The 19,192-nt window shown below is 34.7% G+C and overlaps 1 protein-coding gene across 5 annotated transcripts in view; it reads right to left on the bottom strand.

Moving 5' to 3' along the window:
• PTBP2 (polypyrimidine tract binding protein 2) overlaps positions 1 to 19,192 on the bottom strand; it is a 47,071-nt gene that overhangs the window by 19,877 nt on the left and 8,002 nt on the right. For 4 of the 5 annotated variants that reach the window (XM_058842668.1, XM_058842667.1, XM_058842670.1 and 1 more), the window contains exons 3-5: positions 12,679 to 12,754; positions 1,419 to 1,591; positions 866 to 1,009 (exon numbers count right to left, since the gene is read on the bottom strand). In XM_058842668.1, coding sequence (XP_058698651.1) covers positions 866 to 1,009; positions 1,419 to 1,591; positions 12,679 to 12,754 — 393 coding nt within the window. The remainder of the gene's footprint in view (positions 1 to 865; positions 1,010 to 1,418; positions 1,592 to 12,678; positions 12,755 to 19,192) is intronic. The other variant, XM_058842671.1, reaches the window with a different exon arrangement.

Genomic DNA, 19,192 nt, shown 5'->3' on the forward strand with positions numbered 1-19,192 from the left:
GATCTAAACCAAAAAGTGTTTCAATAGATTACCCTGAAATTACTTTCAAAGGCAAGAGCTATAACTTCATTATTTACATGTCCTAATAGAGGACACAATTAATAGTAACTAATTTGGCACTGATGCTGTTTTGGTATCATCAAAAATGCAACTTAAGAAATTAATCTTAAAATAACCATCAGACTTCTGGTAGGTTTGAGTCTCTTATCTCTATAGTTTGTATGAATTGGTCACCACGTTACTTTTGCTAATTCTCCTATTCTACTAAAAACAGACATATGGTTCTGTATTTATTGTGAAATAAATCTTGCTTGGAGAGGCAAGAACAAAATAAAGAGCAAAATGATGTTTTGTTATTACGTACATTTGTCTCTAGAGTGATCATTATGGTATTATTCTCCAGAAAAAGCAGATCACAAGCTGAGGTTACCAAGTGCTACTAGAGTGATCATCCAAAGCGCTGACACTTAGGCACTGGCATCAGCCATTACCTCTAGGGGAATTCAAACTGCCATTGGAATCTCCAGTGTCAGAACAAGAAAGTTAATTCTACCCTCCTACAGTCTGTAAACTAAGACAAAAACCTTAAAGTTATTTAGAACTTTAAAACAACTATTAAAAACACGCTTCAGAACCTTCTCCTTTTGACGTTAAGGAAACATTAAGAAAATTTATCATAACGGAAAGATGACACAGAAAGCAAATCCCTTTCAGTGTCACAAAATGGAACAATCACAGGTAAGACTACAGGAGTATTAGAATGTGGACAAAACCAAACGATTCAAACATATTGCAAATGAGCGAAGAACATATGCAATGCCTCTTCTACTACCTGCATTTGTAATACCACTGAAAGTAAATATACCTGGTTAAGTGTGTTATCAGTCTTTAGCTCTTTATGATTGGAATACTGGATATAAATGGGTTGGTTACGAAGATGAGGTGTCACAGCAGAGTAGTAATTAACCATAGTGATAGCTGCTTCTTCTGTGGCAAGTTCCAAAAATGCCTGTAATTATAAGAGGTCATTTTCAGTATTTACAAAGCAGATAAACTTCGTATTAGTCGAACATAAAAAAACCCAAGGATTTGAGAACACATTTTAACAAATATCAGACTTCAGAAAATTTCATTTTACACAATCTTATGTGCTAAGCTACTGCAAAAATTCATCTGTGAAGATGCAGGAATAAATATTTATCTTCCAGCTAACTTTTTGCTTTACATAGCTGCCAACCCTCTCCCATTTCCCCCCAAAATTAACTAAAAGATTGCATAAATTCACTAAAAAAATAAAGGAACATAAGCTCTTTTTTTCTTTAATACTTACTGTTTTATGACTTACATCAATAGCATTTTAACAATATATTTTGAAATCAGACAGAAAGTATATTAAAAAATGGAAAGCAACTAATTACCTGGTTTTTCCCTTTCAGCATCAGGATGTTGGTTACTTTACCAAAAGGTAAACCTAAAGCAATAACTTCTGTTTCTGTCACTTCCCCAGGCAATTTCCTGATATGAAGAACACGAGAAGGAGCCCCATCCATTTTATCATCACCTTTGAATTTCTTGTTGTCATTACCATTGGCTGAAAAACATATTCAGACTCTATTTGAAAAGTTTACTGATATTATTAATGCTTTATTAAAAAATGCTTTTAATTATAAACATGAAATTAATTTTAAGTGATCCATCTCATTTGGTTTACGTGAAATTCAAGGGTTCAGAGCAAATTCTCCAGAGACAAATGCTAGTTTCATGAAAGGCAGTGTTCAAGACTTAGTCCTCTGACAAAGACCACAGAAAATCCTTTACACCTCACCTTCAATGAAGCATCTCATATAAAAACATGGAACAACATATTAATTATGTCTAGCAAGGGCTCACATAAGAACTCCAACATACATTAAAGTAGAAACAGTTAGTGGCTACCAAGAATTTTTTTGAAAGAAATAGAATGGTGGTGAACCATTAATAGATCCTGAATTTTTTTTAAGAACTACTTGCACCAAGGAACTGGACACAAAAAATATAGAAGTAACAAAGCAAGACAGGAAGCATCATTAACATTGGGAAAGATCAGAGCGGAGAAAGGGGATGACCCAGGGGACTGACATCACAAAAAGCTGATGAAACCAACAAAGGAAAGTAGAAAAATGTCCAGTATGAACGATGAGCTCACTCAAAGAAAAGGAAAAAACAACTAATAAACACAATGTAGCCAACACAGATGGGTTGGGGGAAGATCCAGATAAATTTCCCTAATAGAACTGGGGAAGCATTAGCATAACTGTACAAAACACCAGAAAGACTATTTAGAATATTCTCCAGAATTCTTGTAAAGAATTACAGCAAAATTCCAGCTTGAGTTCCTTTTGCTTGATATGCAGCTAGTCAGTTGGATGGAAGAAATCTTGCTTTTGAAAGAAGGCCAGAAAAAAATTATTTACTTTGGTTAAAAATATTTCAGTAGAGTAAACATCAGGGTCAAGAGCTAAAGAACAACACTGTGATAAGATATGATATTAATGAATTAATCAGTGCTGGAAATCAGCATGCATTTAGATATTAGTGAAATAAGTGGTAAGACTTTCCTTTCTTCTACCAAATAAACAAGATATATAGATTTATCTAAACATAAAATTTGAAATCTCCTAATAATTAAAATCAGGATGACTTAGAGGCACGTCATGCAGTCTATACCCACACCCTGTACCACCACTATCAACCCTCCTCCAAAAAAAATTTCCACAACTAAGCTTTTAAAAAGTTCTTGCACTAAAGAACACTAAGTGTTTTCCACCTTACTACAGCAGACAAAACAACAAAAAACTAACAACATTCAAGACTGGTCAAAATTCAGCTAGCATTGTCTCCAGCTGACAGTGCTAGAATCCATGCAATAGTAGGTATTTTATTTTGGTCTGCTGCAGAGAAAGTTGAATTTTGGTGGAACACAGAAGAGTAAAATTTGAAAAATACATACTGAACTAGCATCTGAAGTCTACACAAGACTCTAACCTGTACCATTTGAGAAAACATGGTGAGACTGAGCTTCCAGGTAGCCAGATTTCACCTGTTCAAAATTATACATTATAACACTATCTCAAAGTTTGTGAAAAAGTACTTTTACTTTTCCCCTGAAGCTCATCACACAATAGTCTTCCCTAGTTCTCAATTTATATCTCTACAAAAATAAAAAAAAAAAAAATCAAAACCAGAAGAAACAAGATGAAGTGTAATAGGCTGGACAATGCATTACAAACAAAAAGCTATGAACAAACTTGCAAAGGATAAAGGAATTACAGTGATACTGAAACTACATGTCCAATGCCCTTCATACTTCAACTTTCAATTCTTCGTACTGTCCTTCATACTTTGACTTTCCAATTATTCAATGAATTGAATAATTTCAATTCATTACAAGTTTAAAAAAAATGAAATATTACCCATCAAAAATGAGAATGTGAAAAAGTTTTCAAACTAAATGTTTTTCTGAAATTAAGAAACCTCTTGTTATTTTATATCACCAGAAAAATACTCAACATGACTGCTCAGATCAGTACTGACAGAGCTGTTCTGTATTTTGTGTGGTTTTCAATAGACAATTTTGACATATTAACCTTTCCACAGCATAATGTCCAAGAATTTACTTTTTGTTACACTAAAGCTCTCATTTAAAATAGTCTTTAGGTAATCCCAGCATTTCTAGTAAAAGTATCACTGGCCAGTATATATGTGTGTGTGTGTGTGTGTATATATTTCAAATCTTCCTTTAATAATTATTTAACACAGTAATTTAGTAATTACTGTATAACCCAGTTGATTTTGCATCTATTAGCACTGCTACCTATTACTTGCATTTTACACAATTTTTCAACTTCTGCTCCAGTAAGTTTAAAGAACAAGCTTTAAAAAAGTATTTTGCTGTACTAAATAGATGTATCTTTTCCTATACAGCAATTAAGAGCTTTAACTTAATTCACCTATACACAGTTTTGTTTTTTACACTGTCTTAAACCTCAACTACACTATACTTTCAACTTTTTTTATTTTCTGTAAAAAAATCTACATAGACAAGTGCCTGTGTAAAAACATTTATGTAAAAAATCACATAAATATATTACAGTAATATATACAAAAAATAAAGAATTAGGCACGAAAGAACATATGGCAATCAGAAAAGAGGTGGTGAGAGGGAAAGGATGGGGGGACTGGCAACGAGCACTCTCTATGCTGTGGAATTGACTAAAAGAATTTTTTAGCAGTAGGGCAAGTAACCACAACAAAAGCTGTTTATTAGTTATTGGCAAAAGCATCTCTTGTACAATGGAAGCTTAACTGGTACCATTCATTAAAAAAAATGAAGCTCACCTTCTTAAAGTAAAATTTCTGCCAAAAGATTTAAAAATGGATTTTGGAAGACAGAAGAAATGAACACATTAGCTGCTGAATGCAAAGAGTTTGTACTTTTTCTACTTTTGGTTATCCATTCAGCATCGCCTAACAGTAATTTCCTGTTCCAGTGCATCATACACCAAATATGCATGCACATACACAAGTGAACTTTGAGACATTTGTGGAACAAATTAAATTTAGCTTTTAGAAGAGTTATTGAGAGATTCCGGCACTGCACAAAACCTCTCTAACTGCAGTCTCTTATTTGTCATTATATATGGTACTTCTCAGCTGAAGACGCATCATTAAACTGCATTTGGGAACAGAAAACCACATTTACAACATGGGAACACAACTTGTCCAGAGCCATTGAAAGGCGAATTTAACTACTGTTAAAACAATCTCATTCTCTAACAAATTTTATTAGCAGAATCAGTGTCCATAAAGGTTACAAGCTAAGTCAAGGGAAGCAAAGTACTAGAGGAATAACATGGTCTTTTGGTAGAAATAGAGTCTATGCCTAAGCAGCAACAACCTGAAAGATCGTTCCCTATACAGCACTTAAAATTTTTGAGGTTTTTTTTCAGAAAACTGGGGGGGCAGGGAGGCCAAGGGATGTTGGAGATCTCACAAGCTGACTATTAACTGCTGCTGAAACTGCTGTTAAACTTGAGACTTACTGGCAAGTAACTATTTCATGAGGCAGCTGGCCTTCACTGGATTTGAAAATCCTGATGCAATTCAAACATTTTGCTGCTAATGCTTTAACAAATGTAAATATGCACTGAAAACAGCAGGCTACAATATTTACTTTGGGGGAAAAAGTTTTAAAAATCACTGAGAGAATGACTAAAACACAGTGTTAGTTCATTTGTAAATCAAGTTATAGCTGCAAATATGTAGTTTAAAAAAATATATAAACCCCCAAAAATTAAAAACCTAGCCCTGAATCATAGAAACATTTAGGTTGGAGAAGAACTTTAAGACTGAGTCCAACCATTAACCCTGCACTGCCAAACTCCACTGAACACAGGAATGGTTATATTCAATTCAGACTACCATAAAAACTCATGTTCTATAGCAACCCATAGCACTGATCTAAGTCCTCTGCATCTCTCCACCACAGAGATGAAAAATTCAGTTTCCACGTGACATCAGGCAGCTATTTCTAAATGAGATCTTATCTTTATTAATGCTATTCAAAGCATTATTCTCACATCCAAATAGGATACTACAATTTAAATATAATTGATACATAAGCCACTTCCCTGCTGCACAGAGTTCCTTCAATTCAGCATAAATCAACTTGTTGAAATTGAGTGCTTACAGGTTGACCAAGCCTTTAAATGGCCATAATCTGAACAACTCAAGATTTTCTGTTATTCTGTTATGCATTTTCTGTTAGAAACTCCTATTTTATTAAACAAAGAGATAGGAAAAAAATATACCAAAAAAAGCAATAAAATTAACTGCTGTTTACACAAGGTATACTGTAAGTCCAAGCCATTCAATCATTCAAGCTATGAATATTCAATGCAACCAAGCAGTTTTTGCAGAAAAAAAACTGTTCAAGCTCAGCATAACTCCTAGCAAAGAATGAACAGCTTACTTCCTGATAAAAAATGGTTTTGAAAATATATTTTAATAAAATTTCAACCTAGAGGAGCTTTTTTCTGCACATTTTTTTGAGGAATATATAAATATGACCTTAGAGTTCTGAGACCTTTACTTCAGACGCCTAATTTTTCTGTACAATAAACTTTTTTCATAAGCACACAATCGCCTAATACAGAAATGTAACTATGTGGGTACAGGCAAAAAATTTTGGATAAAATATAAAACTGCTTTCACCCATTAGTTCCTAAAAAGAAGAGGAAAAAAAAAATTTTTTCTATAAAAGCTATATATCCCTGCATATCTGCAGTATTGAAATAATATATAAACATCCTTTCTCCAGAAATCACTGTTTCACAACGGCCACTACATACCAACAACCAACTTAAAAAAAAAAACAAAAAGGCAACTTTCAGTTTGTGCATACTGAACACAAGAAGCTCAACAGCTGTAGTACTCAGTGCTGTTCAATGTAGAAAGCACTTCTACCATTTTACCTTGGCTAAACATATGTAATTTAATGTTATCAGCTAGTAGAACATGTATCCAGACAGAAAATTAGTGACTAAGGGAAAGGCAATGCAACTGAAGATATCTAGTTTACAGCTGTGGATTATGACCAGACAGAAATATTAAAATGTTGCACTGGCTAATGAACACTACCAGCTGCCTCAACCAACCACCAACAAACTGCAGACAATCACAAATTGTATAACAGAGACCACTGTGGTTTCATTTCTGGAAAGCTCTAACCTTAAAGAAAGTTTCCCTGTACGTACCGTACCCTACCCTGATAAAAGATGGAATGCAGGAAGAGAGATGTTGTCTGATCCAGTGACCTCTCCCAGGCTCCCAAAAGCAAATGAACAGGACATTTGCTTTAGTATGTAAAGCTTCAAAAGTTCAACTTTAAGATAAAATCTGGAATTCAAAATGTTTGAAGGAACAAGAAAAGGAAATACTACACTCAAAAATACAATAAAAACATACATAGAATATGAAGTTGTCTGAAGCCCACATTTGTTAACCTTGAAGGTTAGGTTACATGGTTAGTGTTAATTACATTTTTGTTAAGAAGGGTTTTTTTCTGTTTATCGAGACATGGGCCCAGTGCACATGAAAATCTTGACCAACTGATATTAAAACTATCATACAATACAAAGACTATTGCTTAAGAGGAATTTGACCTTAAATATGTAAAACACAGTGAAGCAAAAAAAACTTAACTACAGCTTTGAACTGGTTCATCTGCACATAGGCTGCACCTGTTTAAAAATGCACTGAGCAGTGAGTTTTCTAATCAACTATGATAACACATTCACAGTATGGTATAGTGGCTCTTCAGTGTTGCATCCTAAAACTAGTGCACTTCAATTTAGTCCTTAAAAATATGTAAAAATACCACAGGCTAGAGTGAAATCCAACTGATTTCAGAACAATGAGTTATCACAGCATAGCAATGCAGACAAAATTTACCTATATTAATAATAATAGCCACATATTTCTCCCATCCCAAGATTTTTATTTTTTTAAGTTTCTAAACCTGCCTATCTGTAGAAGTATGTAAAGTATACAGTATTATTAAATTACTATACTTTCCAATCACATGTAATGTACTTGTTAAAAATCTTCCCAATTATTATTAATAGTAATCAATTTGCAAACTTCAGAAGTAAATTACCTATGGTTAGGCATCATTAATTTTAACTAATAACCAATTTTACTTAATGCACTAGCAAAAATGGCACATCTATGGCACATATATGTTTATTGCCCAAGTTAAATACAGCACTTGAAATATTACTAGCTTGCATGCCAGTGCTAATTACTCTGTTAATACAATGAATTACCTACCAAAGTCACTCCTAACATTCCCTGCTAATTAAGTAAAAACAAGATCAACAGTATCATTCAAAGCTTTGGTGTTTGGAGTTTGGTGAGCTCAGCTGCAAAATGATTTTGGAATGCTTCTACTGATCTACTTTAAACATACAAATGTGAATAATGAAATTGACAGCAGTTGTAACAAGAAAACCTTCCAATTCTTCTTGTCTTTGACAAGCCAATTTTCATAAAACTTTCATCAACATCTTTCACTTTTTATCTACATCCCTTAAAAATTTTACTTTTTTGTGTGAGGATTTCAGCAATGGAGTTCATGGCATGAGCAACTCCATACAGATAACTTGTCCTACAACTTCCATTAAGCAATCCTCCATCTTGAACAGCAAAAGCCTCACACAAAGTTCAGAGTAAGAGTAACCCCATTACAGAGGAAATACTTGTACCAGTTTTTAAAGATAAGGGAGTTTTTTCTTGCATTTAAAATCTGCAGAATAAACAACTGCAGCTAAGTATTCACTGAACATAGAGCACTGATAGGAAAAAAATTCAAAAACATTAGCAATGTCAGAATCAGAAATATTTATTTAAAGATCCTGGTTTCATCTATGGTTTCTCAGAATCTTGTTACCAAATTACATTTCAGCTTACCTGAAGAGCCTTTCTAGTCATTGTGCACCAACGCAAAAAAAAAAAATTAGCTCACAGACCTTTATGAGAAGATTATGCTCTCCAAAGAAATCGGAATCAAGCAAGATGATGGCAGAAAATAAGAATAGACTTGGACAATATTTTCAAAAATGCTAAAGGAAAACTACCAGTAGTTTAAGTAGTAGTAAAAGGCCTGTGGTCCTGACAACACAACTTTAATATAATCGTGTCAGCTGGTGTTAAAAACATCAGAAACTTACACATGTAACATAAAAAAACCAACTTCTTAAAAAAGCTTAGATATTTGCTGATCATGTACTTTATAAGCTGTTTTCCCTTGCTACAAATTCTAAACCAGTGGATGGGATCCCTCCCTTAATGCTTATAGAATAATGTTCTGCCATACTGTCCAACCTAGCTCAGGAACAAAAGTAAATCTTGTATATTTAAATATAAATGCTTAACTGAAATGAAATTCCTCAACAATGACAGTAATCAATTTTTTCCAAAACATGGTTCAGAATTAAGAGGTAAAAGTCATCTTAATCCAAGTATAGATTTCTGTTAAGACTGCCCTTTTACAAAAGATACAGAAAGTACCTAAAACAATAACTACACCTGTAGTGACTGTTAATGTAACATGCCATCACCTACACAGTCTGGAGGATTGATACAGATGACAAAACTGTTCAGAAAACAATCCAAGGATCAGGCCTTGTCTTTTGAGCCATGAACAACACGGTAGCCTTTTTTAGAGAATTACTAGCGGTTAAAATTATCAGTAAGAATGCAAATCAAACATTTGTTCACCAACTTCACAAGTTTCTTTCATAAAAAAGTAGGAAAGGATTCATCTGCGAGACTCCCTATAGGGGAGAGAAACCATTCCTCTTTCATGCATTTCACTAGGAGAGAAGATTAGAGGAAGAGTATTCATAAAAGCATTAAAGTACTACAGTATTCTCACTGAATGGCAGCTGAATACAAAAAAAACACAAACCACTAATGGAACAGTTTTCATGATAAAGAGGTAGGATGTTCATTTTTAAAAAATCATCTTCAGTCTCACCCATAATGACACAGCCCTTAGTTCCACCAAAACCCCTCCCTTCCAAGAAAAGGTAGTTCTTTTGACCACTTACACATTTTGGTTTAGGTTAGTATTTCAATAGGAGAGAAAGAAATGAGGCTGTGATTGAGAAGATTTTGTTCAAAGTTTCGGCCTGCTAAGGCACTGCTATTGACAAATATTTTTTTGACTGTGTACACTTGCACCAAATAAAAGGCTCAGAGGATTACAACAAGCCATCTCATTCTTCTGTTCCCCTAGCTATCTACTTAGAAAAATATCACAGAAGCAGATACTGGAAATATCACAGTCGAAACCAGAATAGGTTTCTATATTGTCCAGAAAACAATGGCTAAGTCTCATGATATCGTGACACTTCCCAACTCTAAGAACGAAAGGGCAAGATCAAGTATTAGTTCTACATAGGCAGCTATTTACAACATGTGTCATTTAAAAGGAACTTAATAAATGATTACAGGTTCCCTGAAGCCCTAGAAAATTTGGGATAGACTCATCACTACTATATCCTGGCTACAGCAAAATGAAAAAAATAATAATAATAAAAAGAATTAATTTACTAAATGTTTAAATTCTTCTGGAGAGAAAAAGTAATAGCAGAACTGCAGCAAAAGAAGGACATCAGACAGAAAGAAAACTTGACCACATCTGGCTTCAGGAGATGGTTACAGAAAAATTAACACACAGGTTTCCATTTCACATGTAACTACTTCTGAGTTTACAATCAAAACTTTTGAACTGTGCAAGTCTGGAAAAAATACTCCCTGGTCCACAGTAAACAAGACAGCTATGGGAGGATATATTCAGAAGCTGAACAAGTGGATTTATCCTACTCTACAGGTGGTTTTTGTGCTACTTAAAAAAGGCAGGCAGAATGAAATTTGAATACAATACCAAGAAAATGTTTAAAAAATAGAATACCCAAACAAACTAGCCCCCTTTTCACTGACTGCTATAGAGAATGACTTGAATTACAGATGCAGATTGTTTTTGGGATGTTTTTGTTTGCTTTGGATTATTTTTCCACCGACCTTCTTTACATTTTACAGAATTTATGCGAAACTTTTAATAACAGGCATCTGATACTACAGGAGTCAAACCACTACTCTGACTACTGCTGCTAATGAGATCATTTCTTGAGCAGTCATTTATGGTTATGGATGTCAAAAAAAAACCAACCAGAAAACCCCCACCCACACTAAGAATCCTCCCACACACAACAAAAAAACTCCCAAGAGTAAAACCCAAACCCTAATCAGCTTTAAGAGGGTGGAAATAAAAACAAAATGGAAAGCAACAGTTCTGTTAAATACATCAAACTTCCATCCCATACATAAACCTAATGGGATCAAAACACACTTTTCCATTTTCAGAATTTTTCAGGAAGGATTTCTATGTGAGTGCTGCTTAGACAAGGTTCTGTACTGTATCTTCTGCAACCTCAAAATTATAATTCTTATTTCAATTTTTTTTTTCTTTACCTCTTTTTGATAAATTAACTTGCATTTAATTTCCTGGAACTAGAAGTTTATCTAAAAATATATATGGAAAATCTGGTAACATTTAGGACTTGGTCCTGTCTTAATGTCCACTGCCCACACCCAAACCCTCATGCACACAACTCCTTTCCACAGTAGTTTCTTGTTTAAGTAAACTGATGAAGCACTAATTAATATCCAGAATCAAAGAGGACATCAAGAAAATGAAAACAAGAGGAACCTCTTTCAGAACCAGAAGGAAGTAAGAAAAACAGGGAAGAGAGATCAATGTTCCGGGGGACCAAAATGGCTCTGAATGCACTACACTGCATTTCTGACTTACTCCAAAATATGACCACCCCTGAACTTTTGTTTACAGAACTGCCAGTGGAAGTGGTTTTCTTCTGCTGCCATACTCCTCCACTCAACACTGCACTTGTCTACAACTATGCAATCACATGACTGATCAGTAATTTGCTCCAAGGAAAAACTATTTTGTTAGAATAGTTTAATGCTGCATTAAGTTATTCTGCAAGTGAATGAGAACTCCAACAGAAGAGAGCGTAGTAGAAACATGGATTTGGAGGTTTTTCTTCTTGTGCTAAAGATGTAGGATAAGAAAGCACAGAGCTACCCATTCTGGCAAGAGCTGTCACCACAGCACCCTAATTGTAACATGAAATTGCTCCCTGAATCACAATCTCTTACTAATAAATTACAATGGAAAGAGCCTGCTATTAATATCAGTGACTATACTGCTGACCCCATGAATACAGAAAATCAGGCACAGTAGAACAGTGAACCAGGCAACTGACTGGAAAGTGCAGCAACCCTCTGATGCCATGAATCAACTCCTCCACAACTCTAAGGCAAAAGAGAAAAAAAAGGAAAAAAACCCACAAAAAATTAATGGTATGGTAGGAAAAGAAAAGAGAAAAAGCAACACCTCTGAAATGAGCCTTCCAAGAGAACTCAATGCACATTCAACATACAGAAGCATCAACTGCAACAGAATGCATTTTAGTGTGTGCCAATTAATGAAAAAACCTTTCTATCTAGCATCACCAGACTGATTCAAGAATAGACACAACCACTTTGCACTGATATTCTGAGATTCCACGACAGTGATCTCAAACTGAAGGAGCAAAGTGAAGCTTCCTGCTTTAGCAGTGAATCAGAACTCTCTTTTCTTTAATCCATACTGCATCATGAAACTGGCACCGTGGTCTTCCCTGTAATGCCCAGACTCACAGATGTCCATGTGTAAAGAAGTTGAAGTCACACAGGAATTGGGCTGTTTATCTTTGCCTGGCAGTTGAGATTCCTTACTTTAAAGGTAGCTGTACAAGACAACTGTAATTTCTCATCCCATCACCCACCAACAATTTAGTGTGCAGACATCTGAAAGTTGCCTGTCATTTTGTGGGATTATTCTCCTCAGACACCCAAATTTGTAGGAAATACAAAGTCACTATATTCTAATACAAGCCAACAGTTTATCCCTCTATAGCACAACGGATTCTTGTTTCGGTGTTCTCCCCTTGTAAACAGGAAATGAGTCCAAGTATAAATTATAGATTTCTCCTTTGAAAGGGCATCACTTACCAGTAACTACCATGCTGCTCATGTTAGAGTTCGGGCTACTGAGTACACTGCCTGAAAGAAGTTCGTCAGATCCTCTCTAAAAAGAAAGAGACAGTAAGAGATTTTTTTTCCTCTATTTTGTGATTTTTAAAGATGATACTTCCTCTTTTCAGATAAGTGCAACCATTTGAAATCTAAGTAAAGCGGAATATTTACATGGCAATCTGAAATGAGAGCAGCTTAAGCACAATTGTTTAACCCACCACTGAAATGAAGCCATCTCTGGAAACAATGAGAACTGCTGAACAATAATTTTGTCCAGCATTTCAAATTAAAATATAATTAAGTATATTTATTCTACTTCAATAACATTTAAATTAATTTAAGTTTTAATATTTTAATACACATATATATTAAACTATTATATCTAGCTGAAACTACAAGGGAAATCTATGCAAATAGAAATATGAGTTTAGCTCAATTTTAACACCCCTATTTAAAAAAAAATATTTAATGTTCACAGGAAATTAAATCAGTTTTAATTTTGGGGACATCCATTTGTTCAGCAAAACACAATTTAGAGCAGGGAATTACGTCTTCATTATAGTTCTTAAAACATGACAAATATCAATTAATGAATGACTTAAAAGTGGGCTGCAAAAATCAGAGGAGGGCTTATATTGAAACCATACAAGATAACCCTTTCCACAAATTGTTTGTAAGATGGGCAGTTGACACAGCTAAAGAGGCGCTTCTTCTCACACCTGGTTTCTTTTTTTCTTTTATGCCCCAACCCTCTTCACCCTCAAGACTTCTTCTCTACAAAATCTTGATATGCTCTTTCAATAAACAAAGTATTTAAACTGTCCTTTGAATACTATCTTCAATTTCTTATAGGTTCTTTCCCACTTCAAAAGTACTTCTGCAGCACCCTTAAGACAAATCCAGGTCACTGCTAAAATGGTAATGAGAAAAAAAAAAAAAACAGTTTCTACTCATCCTTATTAAAATAAATAGGTTTAATTCTGTTGTGGACACTACAAGAGAATCAAGAATAGTTAATGAATATGTTTTACAGGGCATTTCATAATAAATTCATCTGAGACTATTATCTTCACAGACAGCACAACTGAAAGACTTAAAAAAATCAAACCTTTACCTTTTTCTCATACTGCACTCTGTGTCCACACAGAGAATAGTATGTTAAAATTTATATATGTGTACGCACACATAGAGCCATTAAATTTTACTTGGTTTTCAACATCAGTTCTGAAGAATCTCTGTACAGTTTATTGAATGCTCTAAGCTTGTAAGGGTACACAGCAAGCAACAAAGCTGTGTCTATCAAATCAGCAAGAGTTCCCTTAAGATTGCATCATGCCTAATACCAAGATCAGGTAGAACCATGAGAAGGACCATGTCTTATCCTTTTCAATGTAAAGAAGCATTTCTAATCAGATATAACTAAGAAAAATTTAGCTACATAGAACTGAGAAACAGCACAGGTAAGTTATAGAAAGTCTCTGTTATTCTAACTACATTGCCTTCTACTACTGATGTCATACAGAGGTACTCAGTATAACTTGAAACATAAACATTCTTTCTCTTACACGCTCTATTTTTTCTAACATAATATTGACAAGTGTAGAATGCTGCAAAGTTGAAGATTACTACCAGCATTAGGTTACTCAGTGGTAAGTGCAGTTTTCTCTGCTTGCAGTACCCATCTAGCTTTGCTTGGGAGCCCTGTCTGCAGCCTGGCCAGCTCAGTTGAATAGGCAGAAGTAGCAGCAGACACTGACTCTGTTCATAGTTCAGCTTATTAAGATCATTCAGCAGCATTTTTTCCCCCCGTAATATGACGGGCATCAATTTGCAATGGAACAGCAACTACTACAAAAATATCTGAAGCAACCCCAGTATCAAATGAATGCTTTTCCCAAAACCTGTAGGAGCTTTACAATTCTGAAATATCTCAAATTTGAGCTGCCTTCAGCTTCAGGAAGTTACTTACAGCAGCAACTGCTGAATGAAGGAGTGCAAGAATTATTATATAAATTTCTGGTTCCTAGTAAATCAGGCTTTCATAAAAGCTGTTAATTTCTTAATCCACAGCAGAAAAATCCAAAAGAAGACCAAATTACTCAACAGAGTGGATATTCAGTTCCTGTATTTGTGATTCATAAACAGTTTTCTCTTCATTTACGAACATATCATTTTACATTTCATGAGTATCTTCACAGTCAATCATGAGATTTTGTCATTGCACTTGAAAGTTTTAACATTTTTGCTCCAGAAGAACAATTAAATGTGAATTTCTTGCACTGGCCTGTATCATGAGGTCTACATTTGTCTTAGCTGCATAAATTAGTGTTCAGAAGTCTGATTCACAGATGTACAGGCTCATATATGGAATGTTCTTCCAATTTCCCCAAGAAATCCCAAATGTATAGCAAACCTCTACTAACTCACTCCCATACATATTTCCCAAGCTTCTGGTCAAAGACAAAGATCTCTCTTACCATGTGAGTAATGATCTTAGTAGATATATATGGTTATTTTTTCTAGTTAGTTCATAAGCAGCCTAGACCCTTCTGTACTTCAATTCCATATATAACTTTAAAACCAGCTCTGCACCAACAGACATGATGGACTTGAACACAGAGTGGTTAAATTACAAAACCAAAAGCAGTACCTGCCTGGTTATTGAGATTTACTTCAAAAGGGTTATCTGAAGATCTTCATTGTCTAGTAAAATAATTTCATGTAAGCATCTCAAGCAAGCCTGTATGTGCTCTTAGACTGACATTGCCGTGTAACACAATCCCTCCCGAATTATTTAGACATAAATATTTATTTTACTTACATTTATCCAGCAGAAATAAGGCTTTATTCGATTTGTGGTTTGGGGTGCTTGGTTTTGGTCTTATGTGCGTTTTCTTTTAGAGGGTGCTAAGCCAAAAAGACTGACACTATGCTCCACAAGCAAAGCTTTTCATCACTCTGCTATGTCACACATGAATTTCAAAATCATAACCAATTTTCCAAGCATCTTGAATATTTAATTAGTCTCAAGCACAGAAGTTCTGCTAGTCAAAAGATACAAACCTTTAAACCAAATTAGCTAATTGTATCAGGTGTTTCAGAGCTAAGGAAACCAAACTCAGATCTTTGAAAAGCACAGAGAACCAGACTCAAGGAAGATCCAAGAGCAACGTTCACTTAACTCCCCTCCCTGTCTGTGCAAACTGCTATCTTCTAAAGAATCAAAGCAAGTTTGAGATTGTATAACAATACTGAAGATCACAGAGATGGCAAAACTGTTTACATCTAAGTCAAAATAACAAACAAATAAAAAACCTCAACTATTATATTTCACCACAGAAAGTTACTGTTACAGCAACACGGTAGAGTCTAATTGAATATCCATTTTAGCAGGAGGCAGAGATATTATTAAGAACAAAGTACAAACTTCTATTTTACTATTAATAGGTCATCTTCTGACATCTAGTCCTCAACAGCTCAAGTTTTTGATGCCATATTTGTATTCCTACCAATGTCAAGGAGATTAATCTACATTAATCTTCCACAGAAATTAACTGCTCAGATCAGAGCTATCTAGACCATTTCTTTATGAAACCAGCATGTACCAATATACAAGTATACAAAAAAAACAAGGGAATTGCCAAGCTAACATAGTGCAATGAATGAACCCTGAATTTGTCAGAGTCAATACCGCCCTTTCACTGAAGCCCATGTTATCACCCCCATGACCCCACAAGAGCACTTCCATGCATGGTCAGAAAGCATCGTGTTTAATGCATGGCTTCAATCAATGGATTTATGTAAAACTCACACGTAGGACCTGACATTTTTGTACAAAAAAAAGACAAAAAATATACCAAGTCAGACTTTTAGTGAATATTTAAGTGAAAATTCAAATTCTATATACAAAAATTATTTTATATACTGTGAAGAAAACATTTTGATATTTTAGCTAATTTCCTGAAGTGAATACTTACTTCATATACTGCCACTTGTAAAATTTACAAAATCAATTAAACAAAGAAAAAGAAGCCCCTAGCTCAGCAAATTAATGTCCTAGGTCCTTGCTTTAAGTTAAAGCTAACTCAAAATCCCTCACCATACAAGCTGGATTTACATAGCAGAATTTTAGATTTTTCCCTCCATAAAAGACTGCTATAAAGCTTCATGCTATCACAGGTTATATTATGTAGCTATGTAATTTCAGGAAATCAAAAATATACTATTTAGAAGTCTTTGTCTACTAATTTCCTCACATTCCAGATCAGGCTTTAAATACCTCACATATTCCCCAGATTTCATTACATCCAAGGGTTTAGCCTTTTATGCATCAAAATACTTTTTGACAACTGTTTACATCAAAGACACATGAGCTTTTTTCCCCAATAATTCAGGACTATGGAGATTCTGATCAGAAGTTATGGCTAAACCTATCCTAACAGTGTATTACAGAGAGCTCTTTAGAAGCATGTGTAGAAGCACCACAGTACTCGTAGAAACAGTAAACAGGTGACTCCTAGAAACAGTTACCTTGTTGAAAAGTCAACAGCATCATCTAAAAAAAAACCTCAAACTCCCACTACAAAACAAAGATGACACTCAAAGATATTGAAAAATACATTTTTTACTAACACTCTCATTTGTGGTATTTATATTTGTTGATATTACTAACCTCTCTCAAAAACAGGATGCTCCTGCCCTTCCCACTTCCCTCTCCCCCCCAAATGAAAGATGAGTAAGAGAAATTCAGCTGCACTGCACATTTACCACAGTCATTCTCAGCCTAGAGGCATGAGCTTCCCAAGGGGCATGACAAGCCAGGAGACGGATCTCATGATTTAAAGAAATCCAACAGCATTGTAAAACACTATTTCTAACATCTGGGAACAATTTAAAAGAACCAGAAACCTGATGGTATGGGAGGGGAATAACCACATGAGTTTGAACACAGACATTAAAATACTCTCCTCTAACAATTACACATTGTAAATACACTGCTCCAATATCTGAAGTACCTTTGAGGACTGGATGTTTAAAACAGAACAACACATTTTAAACCCCAAACGTAGTATTTATAAAACTTCGTTTAGTTTACATGTGATCGATTAGAATTCAAATGCTTCGTTTTTAAAATGATAAATTTTTATATGAAGCACTGCATAAATATACCCTCACATAATCTTTTGTGAAGAAAAAACACTTGATTTTCCTTATGCTCTGATTACACACACAACTGTCAAAACACATAATCCAAATACCCTACAGAATTTGCTACACCTCTCATATCTACAGGATCACAGAAGGCCCATTCAAGACAGGACAAGCCAAGTCTATATATTCAAAAGAAACTTCATGCAGGTTCGTAAGTATTTTACAAAGCATACAGTTTAACTATAAGATTGCTATTACTTCACCAGAACCTTATATGCAAGGTATTTTAAAGAATACACCATTTAACTATATTGGCATGAAATCAGTGAACTCCATGGGTGCTTAATAACTCACACCATCACTTGCTTTTCATTCCGTATTAACTGTATACAATATGACCACCTTTACATACTTACTCCCTATGTTATTTTTTACCTTCAATTATTTTCATATTCTCCTCAGCCAAGCATATATTGTTTCTGTAGCCTAAAAACTATGTCGTTTTAACACTCTCAATTTTTCAATAAGAAAGAAGCTAGGAGAAAATTAATAAAACATTAATAAAAATACAAATTTTGTAGAAATGGAGAGCAACCTAGGGAATTTAAAAAATCTAAGATTGACAGGAAACAAAACTCAACATCCTTGAAAAATCTCCAGGTTTCCAAAACACAATATCAAAAAGAAACAAATTTCTCAAAGCACCAGAAGATCAAGATGGACTATTAAACCAAAAAGCCAAAGGGTAAAGAATTAAATCTCAACTTACAGCATGTCACACAGCCTCATTCGGAAACTTCCAAACTTTCAATTGCAATGAAAGACCACAGGCAAGAATCTCTCCTAATATAAGTCAATGCTTCAAACATCCAAGAGAAGTACACCAACAAAAAATATTCCAGCATTTCAGACTTTCAATTCCACTTTTAGCAGGAAAGAAAGTACTACTCTCAAATCGCTGTACATGACTGGTAGCAAATCAGAATAGGTGAGAACAACTCACTAGAGCTGCCATCTGGATGCATCCTTTGCCTTTGAGACCGATAACCACTGCACCTGGATGTACAGACATGGTCCTTCAGTAGCAGTTTCAACACCTCAAAATGCAATCCACGTGGAAGGTATTTTCTACCCAATTGTCTCCTACCTTTCACTAATAAATTAGAAGTGTTAATGCTATTTTGTCTAGAATTCAATACCTGTGTTACACATCCACAGAAAAACTGATTTTATGAAAAGCTAAACACGGCTACATGCACTCGCAGCTGTAAAAAATACCCAAGCCCCTAAATCTAACATCACAGTCCCATTAACAGCTTGTAAAACCACAACCTCATTT

The sequence above is a fragment of the Poecile atricapillus genome, chromosome 7, assembly GCF_030490865.1.
Source record: "Poecile atricapillus isolate bPoeAtr1 chromosome 7, bPoeAtr1.hap1, whole genome shotgun sequence".
NCBI classification, from domain to species: Eukaryota; Metazoa; Chordata; class Aves; order Passeriformes; family Paridae; genus Poecile; species Poecile atricapillus.